The sequence below is a fragment of the Glycine soja genome, chromosome 16 (assembly GCF_004193775.1).
Source record: "Glycine soja cultivar W05 chromosome 16, ASM419377v2, whole genome shotgun sequence".
Classification (NCBI taxonomy): Eukaryota; Viridiplantae; Streptophyta; class Magnoliopsida; order Fabales; family Fabaceae; genus Glycine; species Glycine soja.
In genome coordinates, this window is record NC_041017.1 from 37872211 (window position 1) to 37892766 (window position 20556).

The 20556-nt window shown below is 29.4% G+C and overlaps 2 protein-coding genes across 4 annotated transcripts; both read right to left on the minus strand.

Moving 5' to 3' along the window:
* Positions 1 to 3625: 3625 nt before the first annotated feature.
* On the minus strand, positions 3626 to 8095 carry LOC114389453 (kinase-interacting family protein-like). 2 transcript variants are annotated; one of them, XM_028350136.1, is made up of 3 exons: positions 7950 to 8095; positions 6921 to 7080; positions 3626 to 4953 (listed from the first exon to the last, which is right to left on the minus strand). In XM_028350136.1, exons 2-3 carry the CDS (start codon positions 7063 to 7065, stop codon positions 3995 to 3997), a joined length of 1104 nt encoding a protein of 367 aa, XP_028205937.1. In that variant the 5' UTR covers positions 7066 to 7080; positions 7950 to 8095; the 3' UTR covers positions 3626 to 3994. The 2 variants fall into 2 exon arrangements, with proteins under 2 accessions (XP_028205937.1, XP_028205938.1); XM_028350137.1 differs by lacking the exons at positions 6921 to 7080; positions 7950 to 8095 and adding an exon at positions 5153 to 5998.
* A 1708-nt stretch (positions 8096 to 9803) lies between these two features.
* LOC114391039 (organic cation/carnitine transporter 1-like) lies at positions 9804 to 13890 on the minus strand. Of its 2 annotated transcripts, none has more exons than XM_028352041.1 (3): positions 13745 to 13890; positions 12600 to 13013; positions 9804 to 11496 (listed from the first exon to the last, which is right to left on the minus strand). In XM_028352041.1, the coding sequence occupies exons 2-3, from the start codon at positions 13003 to 13005 to the stop codon at positions 10280 to 10282; spliced, it is 1623 nt and encodes a 540-aa protein (XP_028207842.1). In that variant the 5' UTR covers positions 13006 to 13013; positions 13745 to 13890; the 3' UTR covers positions 9804 to 10279. The 2 variants fall into 2 exon arrangements, with proteins under 2 accessions (XP_028207842.1, XP_028207843.1); XM_028352042.1 differs by lacking the exon at positions 13745 to 13890 and adding an exon at positions 13602 to 13727.
* Positions 13891 to 20556: the final 6666 nt, after the last annotated feature.

Genomic DNA, 20556 nt, shown 5'->3' on the forward strand with positions numbered 1-20556 from the left:
TTGCTGAGAACAAATATAAGACACTTGAACATCAATATATAATATTTTTCCAATATTTGGAAAGGAAATTCTGAATTTGGTATTCTCCATTGAACATGATCTTATTATAATGTTTACCTTTTATATAAAAAAAAACTGTATAAAATGTTTGTGAAAAGTAGCTAAGGAGTTGTAGTAATGTGGAGCTTCTGCCCATTTTCACAGTGATCATCTACTCCACATATGAACCATGCTCTGCCTTCCTTTAAAACCACTGAGTCATTGCCACTAGTGAACCTCTGTGTATACGAGTCCTTTATGCAATTCTCATAAGCCGTGGAATCAACTTGCAACACATTATGCAGCCTGTTCTCGTGGTTGAACACTAATAACAAAAGTATCAACATGTTTATATAGTTTGTTCAATTTAAAAGATCATGTTGCTAGTGAAAATTTTCAACTGATATGTAATGAAATATGAAGACACGCACCATTTTGGGATAAATCTTTGCATTCTAGTTTATATATAAAAAAATTTATATTGATTCTTCAAATTTGATTTTACTTTGTGTAAAGCGATTTATGCTTCATAATTTTAACAAAACTTAATTTTAAACATGTAATTAACAAAAATAGGTAGATAGTTGTACGTGATTATATTACATTCAAAGATATGAAATAAAATTATGAGTTTTTTAAAATTATTATAAACGGTTTTTCTAAAATCAAGAATAGTGGTTTGAATATAATAAATGATAATCCTCACGATAAAAGAACATATTAGCTCTTGGGAAATAATATCAAAATTTCAAGTTTGAAAGTAGCGGGTAACCATACAAATTCATATATTAAATTCAAATGTAATGAATCACAATGCTCACAAGGAAAAAAAAAAACATAATTGACTTTTGGGACTTTTATAAACAATGTCAAAATTTCAAATTTAAAAGTAACCAGGTAAATATACACTATTATCTATTAAATTTAAATATAATAAAAGATGATCACAATAAAAGAGTGTATTGACTATTGTAAATGTCATCAAAATTTCAAGTTCAAAAGTAATAAGGTAATCATAAAATTTTATTTATAAAGTTCAAATACAATAAATAATACACAATAAAAGTGTGTTGACTTTGGGGACTTTTATAAACAACATCAAAATTTCAAATTTAAAAGTAATTAGGCAACACTACACGATAATCTATTAAATTTGAATACAATAAATAATCATGCTCACGATAAAAGAACATATCAACTTTTGGAACTTTTATAAACAACATCAGAAATTTTAGATTGAAAGTAACCAGGTAATAGTAAATTATTGCTTCCTTCGTTTTTAATTATAAAATATTTTTAAAAAATTTATTTGTCTTTTTTATAAGATATTTTTTAATTTCTACATATATTAATTATTATTTTTCTTACATATTCTTACTTAATTATTTTTTCTCCAAAAATTAGTAAAAAATAATTAAGTGAATAGAGATATAAGACAAATGTAACTTTGGAATGAAAATATAAATAATTAATAGATTTAATGTGATTAACTAAATTAATTATTTTTTTAAAGAAATATAAATTAATTAAAAGAGTTTTATAATTAAGGATGGATAAAATATTTATAAAGTTCGAATAAATAAATGATAATGCTCCAAACAAAAAAGCTCATAATGACTTTTGGGACTTTTATAAACAATGTCAGAATTTCAAGTTTGAATATAATAAATGATAATTTAAATTCTCACAATAAAAGAGTGTATTGAGTTTTGAGACTTTTATAACCAAGGACAAAATTTCAAGTTTAAAAGTGATCAGGTAACTATAAACTTAAAAATTTATAAATAATTCAAAATTGATCATGGGGAAAATTTATTCCTCTTGAATGAAAACATGAGATATATCGAATAATTTATTATTTCTTAAAATGTTTTGAAAGTCTCGAAGGTTTGACAAAGTAAGTGACAAATTTTTTACTAAAAATCACAATATAGTTTGTAGTACTTTTTTTCATAATTTTTTTTCCACTTTTGATTCCTTTTAATATGCACTAAAAAATCTAAAGTGACTTTTTATTCAATAAAATGATGAATTGTGTTTAACACCAATAATCATGTTTGACACTACTTTCAAAGACATCAAACAAGTCTCCTGGTGTTTTCGGATGCATAACCAAACATATTGTTTCTATCATTTAGAGATTGTTAACAATATGTGAAATTCATTAAATCGTGAGAGTTCAACTTTTAATTTTGTAAGTCTCACATTAATTTTACCAATAAAAAATATTATAATAATGATGTTGACATATTTTTTACTTTGAAACTCTAACCTTACCTAGAACATCACCAACCATAATTGTCACCAACAATGTAGGTTTCTCCCTTTGCATAGAGAAAGATGAAGGAGGTCGTGAGGCAAAGGTAGAACATGCATGATTAAACTGGAACATTGATAAGCTTGAAGACCCATTTTCCTTTCCTTTTCTTAATTCTTACTTTCAATCTGAAGAGACTGCAATATGAGTAGCAGCCATAGAATAAGAAATGTTTCCAAGAGCATAATTGACAAAACATTGATAAGCTTGAAGACCCATTAGGTAGTCACGTCTATCGTGTTAACGTCTTGATAATTAGCATAATTTATTGGAGAAATTATATTTTTTACATAAAGTTTCAACAATTCTTTTTTACTATAAAGAGAGAGACGCCTAAAGAAAAATGATTGGTGTGATAAAAAAGAGATAAAGAAAAAGTATTTGTATAAATAATATAATTATATTTATTTGTGCAAGATATCTTACAGTTTCATAAGCATTGTATGAGACGCCTATCCAGTATTCAATTCTTACGAGAACGTATGTCTGCTTTTTATGTGAGTATTCTTCTGAAGCTACAAAGCAACCCAAACTTCACTTATTTATCAAGATAAGCATCTTTACGTCCACATTATGTTTTTCTTTTACTATTGATTTTGCAACTGACTTGGACACTATGAAGCACGACATCGACATGAACACCGGACATGACGCGGACATGAACATATGTAATGTTTAAAATATAAAATGTAGTACAGATGTCGTGTCGGTATCGGACACTGACATAAACGCATGTCGAACACGACAAGGAACTGAAATATCCATAAACGCATGTCAAACACGACAAGGGACTGAAATATCCGTACTTCATAACTTGACATAATTTCATTATCTAACGAGTGACAGGTTGATTATTATTATTAGGGGTGTTTGTTGGGTATGTGAGAAATATACTTTTCTCACCAAGGAAAGTATCATTGGTTTTGATTTGGGTTGATCACATTGAAATTTGGCACTAGAATGTGGGTGTGCTGCGGAGAGCAAAGAAGGGGTGTGCGATGGAGAGAAGGGAAGAAGGAATGGAAGGGTATGTGGGAAGAAGGGAAGGAAAAAGAAAAAAATACAAGGGATGGCGGGGGTAGGTTGGGGTTATTAAAAAATTGAAGGTGCAAGACTTCAAATCAAATTTAGATACGATGGGCACCAAACTTCAATTTTTTTTTTTTCAAAAAACAAATAAATAAAGCGCACGTGTTATTCTCTTTGATACACAAAAGTGGACTACACTAATAAGGTGGAAAACCAGAAGCAATACAAAAGGGCATGAAGTTAGTAACTGAATCATTTCTCACTCATTACACCATTGTTTAAGATAAGCCTCTTACATAATAATAATATAGTAGAATAGATCATCTAAAATAACGGAGGCAAAAGTACAAATCCACTCTAGCTTTTACAAGATGATGTTAAACTGATCTACAATTAGTTTTCCAAGGATTTAGCTAGAGGGGCATGCCATCACTATTCATGCATTTCTAAGTTAAAGGCCTCATGTTGGAATGTACACCATGGCTTATGAGTAAGTAAATAACCTAGTAACCTACTGCTGCTACCTTATAAAGTGCCAAAAAGTATACATATTTAACTTTAAATAAAACTTTTTGTGGACTCAAAAAAACTACCAGTCATCTATCATCATCAAGCACATGTTGGATTAGCTCCACACAACAACAAATCCATGTTCTTCAGCTTTTTCCACAAACTTGGGGACTTCTTCCCATGAAATTTCTTCCCAGAAGTGTTGCCATCTTTCCACTTGAACCTCTTATGCTTGTCCAACTGAACACAAACCTCCAAAGCCACCCCTTTTTTACCATCATCTTCTTGAACATCTCTTCTCAGAAGCTTCTCATAGTACTCCTTGTTCCTCTTCTCCAAGCCATGTATCTGAGCCTGAAGATCTTCAATTTTCCTATGCAGCAAGTACACTCTATGATCCTCCCTCATCTTCAGCACACACTTTGCAAGCTCACCAGCCTTCCTCTTGATGAACACTGACTCAGATGCCAGCTCCTTGTTCTCTTCCACCAAAGTGTTGACCCTATAGCTCAAGCTAGCATTCTCATTCAACAGAACAATCCTCTCAGACTCCAACACCTCAAGAAGGCTCTTTTGAAGCTCACTTTTCCTTGAGGACTCACAGTACCTCCTCTCCATGACACCAACCTCATGCACCAACAAGTCATACTCAACATTCCTCATCACAAGCTCAGCATAAATGGCATCAACATCAAGAAGCATGGAACTACTCCTTGGGAGGCCTATTGGCATCATCATCATGGGTGGGGGGTGTTGGTAGGAGATTGAGCTTTCAATGTCTGAATCACTGTGGCTCACACCACTAGCCTCTTCTTGGTCAGAGAAGCCTTCATCTACAGTTGAAACTTGAGAAGAGTGTCTACTATGGTGCTTGTGCTTGGCCAGTGTTTGGATGTAACGGTCAGATAAGGTTATGTAGCCATTGTACAAGTCCTGCAGAAGGGACAGTAGCTGAGGCCTCTTTTGGTAGTAAGTTTCTGCTCTTTCAGCAAAAGTGTCTCCCATTTCTTCTTCTTCTGTTGTGCTCATTGCCAACACTTTCATTCTCTCCTCCAAGTCTGCCATCAAAACACCAATTTTCGCATTTGCATTAGTACTACACTAACAAAAATTAAAAGCCTTTTTCTCACTAAGTGAGGTTGGCTACATAAACCACACAAAGGCACTCATATTGGCTATAAAGATTAAATGCTTTTGTTGTATTAGTAATGTAAAAGAAAAAAGAACACAAAGAACAACGTTTTTTTTCTTCCTTACCAGGTTTACACAATTCCATAGCTTCAGGACCATAAAGTTTCAACTTGTACCAAGATTGACATTGGGATGTACCCCAAAGGAGGTTAATATAGACCAGATCTCAACTTGATTGACGAGTAAATGAGCTATAAGAAAGTGACATGTTACCAAACCGTCGACACCATAAAAGGGAACACTGACAAAACCCATAAATAACTCTGGTAGGCAAGATAAAATGATACAAGGAAATTAAATAGTGCAAGGACTGAATAATTTGAAGATAGAATTTGAATTTGCAACATGAGTTAGGCACCACAAGGGTATGGCACATTGGCACTCTAGTGTCTAGTCTAGAGTTACAACTTACATCTACTACCTCTAGTTTTGAATGCAAAGGTCAAAATCATGTACTATACCTGAGCATGTGCACTGTGGACAGAAAAGCAAATGTTAGCCAACTTTCAATTTTTTATTTTTTAACAAGGGTAAATCCAATAAAGTTAAGGGGGAATATGAGCACAGGCTACGAGGCCTAAATGGAAAGGTCACCGTTACAATTTTACAAATGACACAAAAATCTAATGCACACTGCAGCAAGGCAAGTGACGGGGCCAGGAACCAATGGATTATGATGTGTGTGACCACTAGACCCATGTTAGTTTCAAATTTTGAAACACCAAAAAGAACAAAAGGGTATGAGAAAGAGACAATGGATCAATCGCCAGAACAAAGACAATGGGTGTAGAAGTCTGGTTCAAATCAAATTGGAAATTTGAAAACAGATAGACACCAAAGGGATAGACCTGTCAACAGCCACCTATATAAGGATCCCAAACACACATGTCACATATTTTCAACTTTATCCAAGTTTTTCATCCACATAATCAATGCATGTATACATGACCGTAATGTTTTTTATATATATATAATACATGACCATAATATATATTAATATATAGTAGTTTAATATAACGTGCATAAATATATGACCATACTATAAACATAATGATGATTGACAAGTAGAAATCAGTAATTTCTTTTATGCCCTTTAATTTAAAATTGAATCTTTTACTAGGCGCGTGCGTAAAGGCGCGTATGCTAAGTGATGTTTGATGATAATATAACTTGGCAAATAATGATGTACGGATTGTTGTTCCCAATGAAGACTTGGACGTTTGACAGTTGACAAAGACATGACCTGTATGGATGGATTCTTCTCCTCCATCCCACACTTCTTCCTCCCTTCCTTCCATTCATGATTGCTTGAAAAAGGTTGGCACCGTTTCAACATAAACTTGAAACTTGTAACACACCGAAAGCATGTGATTCTATTAAATTCAGATTTCCTCTCCTTCCTTCGTTCATTTATTAGGACTATCTCAACTTTCTCTTTCTGCTTCATACCCATTAAAGATTTTCCCTTACATTTATTTGATATCACAAATATTATTATATATTACATCATATGATATCATCAAATAATTCAAAAATCAAAGCCTAAAAGACAAAAAAATCAAATCCTTTTTTTTTTGTTAACATCTAAATCTAATTTTATACACCGCATTGGCATATCAATCACACTACTAATTTAAACACATTGGTTTCACATAAGAACTTAAACTTTAAAAATGTACAGAATTTTATATAAAACTTGCAGCTAAGATAAAATCTATCACACAATACAAACAAAAACAAAGAGATGTGACTTAACATGTAACATGGAGTTTTTGTTTAGTTAAAGCAAGTTTGATTTTGGGGTATGGATGGTAGGGGTGAAATTAATGTATACCAGAAATGTTGGTGAGAAGCCAGGAGGGCATGCTGTTGTTGGAGATGCCCTTGTCCTTGAACACTTTTGTGGATGAGGGAAGAAATGTGGAATTTGAAATCACTTTTTCCTTGCCCATGTTTGGGTCCCTCTCCATTAATATCATTGCTTCAAGTCCCCCCTATACATGGCAATAATAATAGACGAGATAAAAAAACAACAACAATATCTTTGACAAAGGACTGTTGCCAGAAATAGACGGTCCTTTGCATTTAAGAAGGACGAAAAAAAGTATACAACAAAGAAAAGAGCAAACAAAAAATAAAGAATGTAGAAGTTAAGAAGGAAAAGAAGGTAACACAACGCAGTCACATTAACAAGCGCAGATCTCCATAGACATTGCAGAGAAAACTAATAAAGAATTGCATAACCTCACATTGAACAAAGCCAAAATGTTTAAAGAATGATGCAATGTAAAGTTGTGAACATTCAGAATATAGCAATAAGCCCAAATCCCAAAGCTTTTTAAACCTGAGAATTCAGAAATTCAAAAAGGGAAAATTCCATTTTTAATCCTTTCAAATTCTGTGACTAAACCGAGAATCAATGAAGATCATGTGAACCGCATGAAAACAAAGAACACCAATTTGAAGTTTCAGGATCAACAACATAAGAAGGATAACAAGAGAACCAGGAGCGTTTTTTTTCTTTGCATGCTCTGTTTGTTTGGCAGAGAAAAACAGGGAAGAGTGAGAGAAAGTTGGAAACTTTTCAACATCAGTACATCTCATTTGAAAAACAAAACACACCCATTAAAGATCAGATACATTGTTAAACAATGCAGCAAGCAGCAATTACATGGCAGTCAAGAATCATCATATTCACAGTACCCCATGTCCACAGTTACAGAGTCCTCTGCTATTCTCCCAGCAAAAATGACCATAAAAATTGGATTTTTAAAATTTAAAATAAAACATAAGAAGAATCCAACAACAGTAGCAGAATTGATAAACAAACAAAAGGAGAAGAAGAACAGAAGAAGGAACTCACTGAGAAATGTAGGAAGAGGATTGATGAGCAGCTAGCGAAGTGAAACAGAGGTGAAGAAGAACGTGATTTGAAAGAAAGTTATGTATGTTTTTGTGAGTGAAAAAGCAAAAGGGTTGGTGAAAAACGGTGGGACCGTAGGAATAGAAGTGTTCAGTGTCACAGTCCAATAGCAACAACAAATAGTCAAAATCATTCACTCCAAATCCGGAAGCCACGGTTTCACACGGTAACTATCTTAGTCCAAAAAATATTGTACATTAGAATATTTTTTCTCTATAATTTATGGTAAGTGATATGCTAATTTAAGATAGTGATATCGTTTGGGATAATTATTAAAACAGTTTCACACAGTTTTTTTTTTCTTAATTCTATGATTACGTCCATGTTTAGGTATTTCTTTCTTGATAATTATTAGGATGAAGAATATTTCACTGGAATTTGTTTTTGGCTGAGTATGGCTGCATTTAGATAAAGAATCGCTGTGTTTTTTGATATTTGTTAAGTTAAAAAGATAATAATGTCGTGTGGTTTTGAAATACCAATATTTCGTGGTTATATAATTAAATATACTTTTTCTTATAAATTTTAATTATATAAAAATAAACATCTATTTGGGAATCAATTAAGTTTACTTGTATTTTTTCAACCTAGCCTCTTCAAGCAATTATCAAAGAATTTTTTCATTTGTCTTTCTAAGTACTATGCCTAGTTTTTTTTTTTACCAAGTATTTTCAAGCTCCCCAATCTTTTCAAGTTTGAAAGTAACCAATAGTAAACTATCACCTATAAAGTTAGAATACAACAAATAATAATACTCACAATAGAAGAGTGTATTAACTTTTGAGGACCATTATAAACAACATTAAAATTTTAAGTTTAAAACTAACTAGTAACGGCACATAATCAATTCTTAAATTTAAATACAATAAATGATAATAATGTTTATAATAAAAGAGCGTACTGGCTCTATCATGTATTAAATTCAAATACAATTAAAAATAATGCTCACAATATTGACTTTTGGGACTTTTATAAATAACATTAATTTTAAATTTAAAAATAATTAGGTAATTGTAAACTATTATTTATAAAATCGAGTATAATAAATGATAATACTCATAATAAAAAAACGAATTGATTTTAGGAACTTTTATAAATAACGTAAAATTTTCAAATTTGAGAGTAACCAATAACCATATATTATCATCTATTAAATTTGAATACAATAAAAAATAATGCTCACAATAAAAATGAGTATTGACTTTTGAGATTTTTATAAACAACATAAACTTTTAAATTTTAAATTTAAAAACAACTAGGTATTTGTAAACTGTTATTCATAAAACTTGAGTATAACAAATGATAATGCTCGCAATAAAAAAAGTATTTATTTTGGGGACTTTTATAAATAATGTCAAAATGTTTTGAAAACTTTGAAGGTTTTCTTATTTGACAAATGTGACAAATAAAGCTTTGAAGCTCAAGGTCACTACATTAATTTTTGGCCTTTCTTCACGATGTTCAAGATTTTGCAAGTTGTTGAACCGGAAGCCATTCAAAAGCCTTTACAAAATGACGAGATTAAGGATGTAATTTTCAGTATGAAACCTTTTAATGGCCTTGGGCCAGTTGTATCCTATGAAGCTTTAATTGTGATTATTTGAGTAATTTGTTAGTTGGATTTTTTTATTCGTAGAAATTAAACTTAATAAAAAAAGTTTATAATAATTAAGGAACGTTGTTCAACTCTGTTTATGTTGATTAAAAAGATGTTTTTGAATTTGACACTCATCATGTCTATGGTGCTGAACTGAAAGCTTCTTATTGGCCCAAATAGTAGGAAATAACAGTATCGGAGTATGGATGTGTAATTTTTATTGATATAGTTAACTAAACGATATAAAAATATAAATATAAGGATGACAATACTCAAACATATCTCATGAGTCATGACTCTGCACTTGATATGGCACATGGACAGTCTTATATTCTGCCTCTTTGACAGCACAAGAAGTAAGGATACATTACTAATCAGATGTTATCGTTATGATAATCATCAATCTATTACATTAGGAAGCAACATGTGGTCATTCCAACATGATAATTTTGATTTCCCCTAATTCCATTCCCTTTGGGTCACATTACCCTACTTCTATTAGAGTTTAATTTACACACATTCTCAATCTAAAATATTTGTACACACACCCAATAAGAATTTAGCTTATCATCCCATCATATGACATGGCAAAATGGTTAAATCTTATCAAATGTCTACACAAAAACATTTTAGATTAGTAGTGCATATAAATTAAAATGAAGACCATTTTGAGTTATTTTCCCATCTCTAGGGCACAATCATTTTGAGACATCCAACTGTGTTTCTCCTCCTCCTCTTGCTGCTTCAGGGTCTCATAGAGAGGAGCATTTCTAGTCTCAGGTAGCCAAATGCTCAAAACACCACTTGAAATTGCAAAGACACCAAACACTAGGAAAGAGAGAGATGGGCTCAAACGGCCCAAGACAACAAGTAAAGGTGCCACAGAAGCCCCCAACATAATGGCCTGGCGCAGCATTGACACAGCAAAGTTCCTAACATTAGTAGGAAAAAGCTCCACACAATAGATGTACAAAATGTCAAATGCTGTGGAAGCACCCATGAATCCAATTGCCTCAATAATCAATTGACCCCAGTTACCACCATAACTATTGTTGTTATGCACTTTTGATGTGCCTCCTTTGTGTGAAAAAAATGTGCATAATATAGAGGACACTGCAGCTATATAAGAGGACACAGATAACAACAAACGTCTATTAGTAAATCCCAATAGAAAGGTACCAATCACCACAGCAGGAATCTCCATAAGTGCATTGATTGCCACTGAGACATAGAGGTTGAAGTTCAAGTTTTCAACATTGAGTTGAACTCCATAGTAAACAAAACCAACTCCAAAGCCAGCTAACATAACAGTGACCATCCTAATAGCTGCCCATTTTGTGGTCCAAAGGTTCTCTTTGTTGTTCTTAGGACTTGTTTCATCACATGATGATCCACAAGGGTTAACCAAAGTGAGGTTATTGGGGAGTTTTTTCTTGCCATTGAGCCTAGCAAATCTGTCCAAAACTTGAAGGGCTTCTTTGTCTCTGCCTCTTATTAGAAGCCAACGTGGGGACTCTGAGACCAAAGGGAGTAATAGGAGAGAATATGCTAGGGGAAGAAGTGACAAGAGTTTGTACAAGTTTCTCCAACATGTTCTTGTTGGATAGGCCACAAGGGGGAGTGTGAGGAACCCTATTGTGAAGAAAAAGAAGCCGTATTGGCCAACTTGGCCACGCCACTTGCGACCTACTGATTCTGTGGTTAGGACAAGGCAGCATATGCCAATTCCTGACCTTGTAAAGCCATTGGCAAAACGGAAGAAGACATAGGTCCAAATGTTTGGAGAGAGAGATGTGGCAAAGGCTGTTATGGAGGTTAAGATGCAGGAAAGTTGCACTGTTTTTTTTCTGCCTAGCCATGAATCAGAGAGGTGGCCATAGACACCAGAACCTGCACCAAAAATTCACGCAACAATTGCATGTAGGTGTGTTAATATTGTTATTGGTGTTGCAATTTGCTAATTTGCTCTTCATAGCAGCATCATATCACATAGAGACTTGGTTTCACCTAGCCTTTTTGTTAGACAAACAAGGTTAATTCATGGGAGATAAATTGTTACCTTTGTTTCTGTAGTATATAGATAAAAACAAATGAAAAATGATTAATTGACACCTTGTGTTAATCGACACCTATAGAAAAATATAGATATGATTAATTTTTTTATTAGAGTTTTATTATACATACCATCCATTACAAATACAACTACTCATAACTTTTATGATCCATTAAATTTATCTATAAATATTTGCAAGGCCAGAATCGTATTAAATTCATTTTGCACAGTTTCGCCTACATGAATGGCTTACAACTGTTTCTCTAATACAGTTGCCTATATTCTCTGCTTTTTATTGACTTATGGCTGTAGTTGGAACAAATTAAAAGAGTTCTAAAAAGGGAGATCGAAAGCAACCCTTTGTATAAATAAACTAATACTGTCAAAACAGATTGATAAAAGAAACCTTGCAGATGAAATATAATAAAGAAATATTGTCAGAAACATAAATTCAACACACACCTTACCATTACTAGAAATATAATGAGATTCACAATAGTATGAGTGAGGCTTGTCAAAGAAGAATTAAAACGTTTATATAATTTTTTTTTCTTAATCTTCGGTTCATTGAGAAAAAGTAACCTTGAGCTGAATAAAGACTGATGAAGAATTTTTGTGTTTATATGAATTTGAGCTAATAATAATGTTAAGAGTGTGTTATGATTGAGTTTGATTTTCATGTACTATTACATAAATTTTTTTGACATTGAGAGTTAATTAAAAATCATTATTAATACGATTTATAAAATACTTATCATAAATAAATTTATATTATTTAATTTTTTTATACTTTTAATACAGAATATTTAATATGTTATTATTGCTGATAGTGAAGGAAAAAAAAAGAAAGATTATAGATTTGATTCACTCACCAATAAAAAAAGCTAACAATAATAGAAAGTAACATGTGTCAATAATAATAATAAGCAAGAATATGTACCTATGAGCGAGCCAAGGAAGTAGACAGAAGCAGGAACAGCAGCCAGAAACCTTCTATCACATACAAGATTCCACTCAGCTATGATGGAACTTGTGTTGCCACCAACCCATTCCCAAGTACCAGGCACCAACCCACAGACAGACCCAGTGCTATTGTTGTTACCATGACACAATCCAGTTTTGCACCTCCAAGCAGGTGGTTGAGCATCACTGAAGATTGTGGCCAAAGTACTCTGAGCATCAAATATCCATGCCAATGACACCAAGAACACATGCACCATCTGAGAGAACCCTAAGGACCCCACATACTCCTCCACCACTTCATCCACTGTGAGCTCAAGTTTGGCCTCACTTTCACTTCCCTCCAAATTTGTGGTCCCTTTAACCAGTTTTTGCTCCTCTTCCATTATGATTCCTGCATTCAAAGAAAAAGGAAAATTGATTAGTTGCTACCTTGCTTGCTCCAATGTTGCTCTATCCATATATATATATATATATATATATAGTTGCTAAGCTTACTCTAGTGCATCTACTAAGATTACATTAAAAAAAAATTGAATGACATCATCATAACAGAACAGAACCCCTTTTGTGTATATAATAAATAAATGAAATGTTGGTTTGGAAAATGTTTCCTGTGAAACAATCTGAGGTGCATACTGTGTTTGGGGTGAATCATGAATATGAGTGGTAGTGGAGAGAATATCCCATGGTATATTTGATTAAATTATGATGACACGCGTATCTTTACAAAACAGCACCTAGTATATAGAATTAATTGATGGGCTAATGTGGAACATGGTAATGGAAGATTTGATCAATTATTGATAATGGTAATAGATGGATCTGGGGCCCAGTATTTCAAAATTGTGGTGTCTGATGGAAGAATGAAGAAAATAACTGGAAACCATGAAGAGGCTACTATACTTTCATGCCTGTGGAAATTAATATTTTAGAAAATTGTAGAGAAGGAGTGAGTGGTATTATATATATCTCAACATACCCAGAGTGTGCTCACTGGTTAGCAAATCATGGACTAAATGAATAAATTATGAACATGAGAAATAAGTTTACTTAATTTAAGTGTTGAACAAAGACATAATAGGGTTTTCAAGAAAGTAATGTTGGTGTTTGAGACCCTCACACCTTTTGAATCAAATGACTGCTGCAAGGTTGTTATATGAAAGTTGGTTCAGAAGAGCTAAAGATTTGGCTTGCTTATCTCAAGATACTGAAAAAATGCTGAAATCTTGGCCATGAAACAAACCCACCTCAGTACGTACATATTTAAATTGTTCGGGTAACTTGTTACTTGTCCCAAGGGATATTTCATCTCTCTCTCTCTCTCTTTTCATTTTTTTACACGATACTATGATTAAATTAATTTTTTCCGGAATCAATTCTACTTACATGTTGAATTTCAAAACAACACATAATTGCTTCCAAACATAATCATTTTTTCAATCTTCTCAGCACAATTTTTCAGCACTAATCAATTTTGGTACTAATCCAAGCATACTGTATATACATATATTCTATAAAAAATAATTTGCTTGAGTAAAGTAAGATTGCTATGATTAATATAAAAGTATTTTTTTACTTTTAAATTTAATTTAATTAAAACATATTGAGAGTGAAGGAATTTTTATATTGACATCTAATAATAAATTATCATATATAATAAAATTTTGAATTTTTGTATTAATTATTTTAAAAAGTGATGCTTATTGTATGTTTGGAACAATAGATAGAAAGTGAGAGACGAGAAAATAGTTTGAAATTTGAAATAAAAAATTGGAATATTTTATTTTTAAAATCTAAAAATATAACTTTTTTTTTTTACTTTCTCTTTAACCAAATAAAAAATATATCATTCATTTTTTTTCACTTTTTTTTCATCTTTTTCATTTGTAAAAATAAATAAAAAATAGATACTTGCTTAACGAACTGAATTATACTATCATAATTGTTTTTTCATCTAAACATATCATAATAAGTGATTTTTAATTAATTGATAATGTAAAATTGAGAAACATATACTATTTTTTTGTTTTTAATTTTTTTTTTAAATATTTTTATTCTATCAATTTTTTATGCTATAAATCTATCAAGTTATCTTATTTCTTACTCATTTTGATCTTCTTAACCATAATTGGTATAATAGGAAAAAGATTTGATAGAGTTTTGAGACTCAAACTCATCCAGCAATTAAAACACCAACTTTTTACATGAAAAATTATTTAATGTTAAAAAAATGCATGGAAACCTTCGAAAATATTCTACTAACCTAACTTATTAAAGATTATTTTTTCCCTATTGAAATACTTCCAGAATTAATTTATTGCTATACCGACAAAAATTAGAGATGAGATGGAACTAAAATTTTATTCGCGTGTTTCACACCTTTTAAGATTTATTCAAACTCTCTACTTTCCCCTCGCTGCCAAAAGGGCCTTTATTTTACTCTTCTTTGTTCTCATTCAAATGAAGGAAATTATTCTAGTTTTAGGGACTCGTGAAAATTAGGAACACAATATGCATTTAAACTTCACAAGGGTAGTGTAACAATTTCTCACTACACATAAATTTAAGATGTAACATCAAAAAATTAATATAATAATAAAGATATATAAATATATCTTTTAGTCAAGAAAAAAATAGATTAAATTATTTTAATATATTATATTATTATTTTTATTTTTATTTTAAAAAGATGTTTGCATAATAATACATTAGATTGATTAAAGAGAATAATAAATAAAGATAATAAAAATAAAAAATAAAAAAATTAGTTAAAAAAAGTTCAAAAGATATAATTTCAACAAACTTGATAGAAAAAAAAAGGAATAAGGAATAACACAAATTACTTAATCAATAAAATAACATTTTCTAATTTTTTATGATATGAATTCTTAAAAATGTGTTATATATATATATATATATATATATAAACATTATCTAAAGGACTTTAGCATTCACTTAATGAATATATAATTAATGTGAATATATAATTAATGTGTGTTATGTTGTAGTTATTTTAAATATTATATGTTTTAGTTATTATATTATGTATATATTTTTAAATTGTGGTTTTAAAGCACAAGAAAAAAGTAACTAGAATTTAAAAGATTTGACTTAATTATTATATTACGTTATACTTTTAGTATTGGTTATCTAGATGCTCATATTGGAAAATAATATTTTTACTTGTGGAAAGACTATTTATTTGATTTTATTTATTATACATAAAATATTTTAAAATTAATATAATTTTAAAATTTTATGTTCTTTTTAGTATGGATTATTAATGTAACAAAGAAGGTTAACGTTAGGTAAGATACCTTTCACACGAACCTAGTTAATAAATTAGATTAAAACTTATAACTTGATTAAAATTTATGACTTAAATTACTGAATTAGAAACATTCAACAAAATTATTATAATTGTTTTACAACTTACTCTTTTTTGGGTATGCTTACAACTTACAATTATTAAATTGAGTGAATCTCCAAAATCAAAATAGACTGTTACATCTTGCAAATGAATCGTGAGAATTTAGAGTTTTTTTTTCTTACTCATAATCTTTCATATATGACACAGAAATAATTAGATAAATATTAATTTTACTATATATTTATTATGTAATTCTATTAGTTGAATTTGATGGGGTTGGAAGCTCAAGAACTTAGCTATTCAACTCAATTATAGTTGGATGCACTAAGACTAACCCAAATTGCAAAAATATTATTAAATTGGATTGATTTGGAGGGATTTGGGGATTGCTCACAATTCGCTCACACTCCTAATAAATAAAAACAAGAAAAAATATTTTCACTTATTTGAATGAGTAAAAAAATGAATTGAAATAAATAACTTATATGAAATTTATTTTATATCAACTAAAAGTGTAATTTTTATTTCATTATTTTTATTTTTAATATAATTTTTTTATTATTATTTAAAATTCTTATATCATAAATAATGTTTTTATAACAAAAAAGAAGAAACATCATTTTCCTCCCATTCCATGCCTAGTGGGATGGAAGTGTTTTTTTGGATCTCATTTTTTATTTTTCTTTTCAAACAAACAGGAGAAATTTAATATTTATATTCTATCTCTCGTTTTCTTTTCAGTTTATTTCCATCCAAACAAATAGAAGCTTAGAGTCCAAAATACACTACTTTTGTTATAACTAACAGAAACATGTGTTTGATTTTCTATTTTACTATATTGTAGGACTTACTTTAAATTTTGAGCTCCAATTAATGTGAACGTTTTTAATCCAATCTAATGAAGCATGTGTCATAATTGAGCTAGCTTAGTCAAGTTCAATCGGGTTGCCCGTTACTTTTCCTAATTTGGTTAAGAATAAAACTAAAATAACTTTTGATATTAAGAATAGTTATACTGTTAGTCTTTTCATTATTTTCCTAAATGTAATAATAAATAACATATCATGTCTATTTATTTAGATTTAGTTATATTTTTTTTTGGACCGGAGGTTTAGTTATACTTTTACTCCTGAAATTTAGAGTAAATCATTTTGATCTCCCAAATTGAAAAAAAAAAAATTTAATTACTCAAACTTAAAAAAATATATATTTTTATTCCTTAAAATTTAAGTGTATTATTGAAAGTAGTGAAAAGTTGTTACGTGATACCGTCTAACATTTGTTTGTTTCTCGGGATTGGAAACATATTTTTGAAATTTAAGAGACTGAAATAGTTTTTTAATTTAAAGACCAAAAATAATTTCATCCTAGATTTTAAAATAAAAATATAATTAAACTTTTTATTTATTACACTAAAATAAATTTGACAATAAAAATAATTATCATATGATCATCTTGAAAGAAACAAGATGAGGTAATTAATTAGACTTCTCAACCATCCTTAAGAGTTGAAATCAATTTGATTTAATTAAGGTATGGTTTTTAGTAGTTGGAGAAAATAAAATAGTAAAAATCCAGAAAAAAGGTTACTCCCGAAGGATGGTCAAACAGATTAGGTTGTTAGTCTTTCAATAAGAGATCTCAAATATCTTGAATTATCAAATCATAATAATATTTGTGAATTTTTTTATGATGGTAAAATAATAAAATAAACTGTGAAAATAATAATTAATTAACTATTAATTTTAACAATTTAAGTTAATAAAGGGACTAAAACCATAAACGGAGAATTTTTACAGGGACTAAGACAAAATAAACTTTTTTTGAGGGACTATAAAACATAAATCATGATAAAATGAGAGTTTGTTTTCATAATTTTACCTTCTTTATTGGGTGTGAAACCAACATAATTTTTTCTTAAAAAAGTTTTTTTTTGTGTGTGTGATTAAATGTTTTTAAAATCGGACATTGAGCCGATGAATGTACTAATTTAAAGTTTAATGGTCTAATCGTAATTGAATTGCTTTATATTTTGTAATATTATATAATATATTAATTAATAAAATAATATAAAATTTAAAACGATAACTTAATATAAATGAATAAATTATATATTTTATAAGATAAAAATTTTAATAGTTGGAAAAAAATGATAGTTATGTGAAATATTTAAATGTGTATTTTTATTTACTTTAATTATGTTTCAAACTTGAGATGAATTATATCAAATATTTTAAGGATTTAGTGAATACATCATTGATTATGATATAATCACAATTAATTATGTTTACAACCTACAAGTTCTATTGATTTACATAACTAACTATATAAATACAATAATTAATTATATAGGCAAAAAAGAATATACAAAGGACTACAAGTTTCTTGGGACAATTTTGGAAGGATCATTTTTTATTAGCCAACCCAAATTCACTCCCTTTTATCCCGTGAAACTCACAAATTTTTTAAAACTTGTATCCCCGACTCATCTATGTCAAATACCCATCCCACAACTTTCATCCCTAAATAACCTCAAATTCATCCTCTTAAATCAAACACAACCTAAAAAAAATTAAGAATGAAAAACCTTTTCTTATAAAAAAAACTTAATTAACCCTTTACTAACTAATTATTAGTTGGCTTGTGACTCGTGCCACAAAGTCCTTACTTCTGACTTTTATTTTGGATAAATACTTACTACCTTTTGATTTGATGATAAGTAGCAGTACATAAATAGAATATTTTTACTTGTGATAAATTGGCACAAATAATTTGATATTTGGTCCTTAATCAAGATCTATAGTTTAATTATTGATTTAAATATGAAATTGTTATTGAAGATATTACTTTATCTTGAAATGAACCAACCTGACGGGAGATAACTAGTCAAATATAAGAATTCTAAGATACCTCTTAGTAAAAATGAATTATATAAATTATATCCTTTTAACATATAAAAATAATTTCACATTAAAAAAAGACTTGCATGCGTAAAAAATTAACTAGGAAAAGTATAAGGTAACTAAATAATTAGTTAGAAATTTCAAAATAATAATTTTAATTACTAACTTGTATCCCAAAATCATAAACTAAATAATATTAAGTAGCATGTAACTTGTGGCATATATTCTTCTTATTCGAGATGTGATACATGCTAAAAAAAAACTAATATTATACAAATTATTACTCAATAGGACCACGTCATTATAATTAAACAATTGAAACCCTTTAAGTTTGTTTTCTTACTCATATACCACCTCTGAATTTTTCAGCTTAAATAAATAAAAAAGATGGATCAATAATGGAATTCTGGACTTGCATAACACGTCATTTGGCATTTTAGGGTAGGCATTCCATCATTTCATGCATGAGTGGCCACCAAATCATCAATTGATCACTCACATCTCGGCAAAACAAGACACCAAATTTGCTGATCAGAGAGGCAAATACAATAAAACTCTTGCTCGTTTTACTACTTTATTGAGGATAATTCCTATTAAATATCGATCATTAAGGGTATCTCGGTGGTTAGAATAGGAAAGTTATTTTATCCATTTTTTGTAATTGATTATTTGATATATTAATAGTATATGATTTCTTATCTTGCTTATCCAATTTTGTTTGTATAATATTTTATTATAATCATCATTATTATTATTGATGGTTCTAGCATTATTATCATTGTCATAATCATCATTCTTGTTATTATCACATGGTGATGACAACAATGATGATTTTAGGTAAGTCTTTTGATATAAATCCTTAATTTTAATTTAAAAATTAGATTAATTATTTTTATTCTCACTTAAAAAGTTATTCTCATGTGATATGTTTCTTTATATACAAAATAACAATATATATAATAATAATTTAAATTTTTATATAGTTAAAAGAAAAGTGCTTTCATAAATAAAAACATATGATTTAATTAAAATTATGTATTTTATAATTTGTAAAAATTAAAATTTTAAATCAAAGTCACTTTAATTTTAGGAAGTTATATGTAACTTGAATGAAAGAGTAATTTTGTCATTTAATCACATTTTATATTTTATATTATCGTTATATGCTTCATATTAAATGAAAGACAAGATAACACAAATACTATTATTTAGTTTGTTATATGGTATGCATCAAATACTTGATAGGATTGAATTTATCATGCTCTTATTTAGTGGTGACAAAATGAGTTAGGCTAACCGGTTGAACCTAGACCGGCCACTAAAATATACTAAGGTTTAGACTTTAAAATTTGAGCATGAATTAAATGTGTACTTTTTAGTATGATCTAATAAATTTCTCATCATGATTATCTATTTTCAATACAATTTATTATCTTAATTACATTTTTTCCTCACAAGATTTTATTTAAGGAACTTAAGTTCAATTTTATTATAACTAATAACATATTGGTTTATTGAATAGTTTTATTCAATTATATCCTCAAAGCATAATATAATTAAAATATCATACTCAAATCAATCTCTTTTTTAATTAAAAAAAATAAATTTGCGTATTTTGGAATTTGGGGGCACGAATAGCACTTCAAAATAAACATTATTAA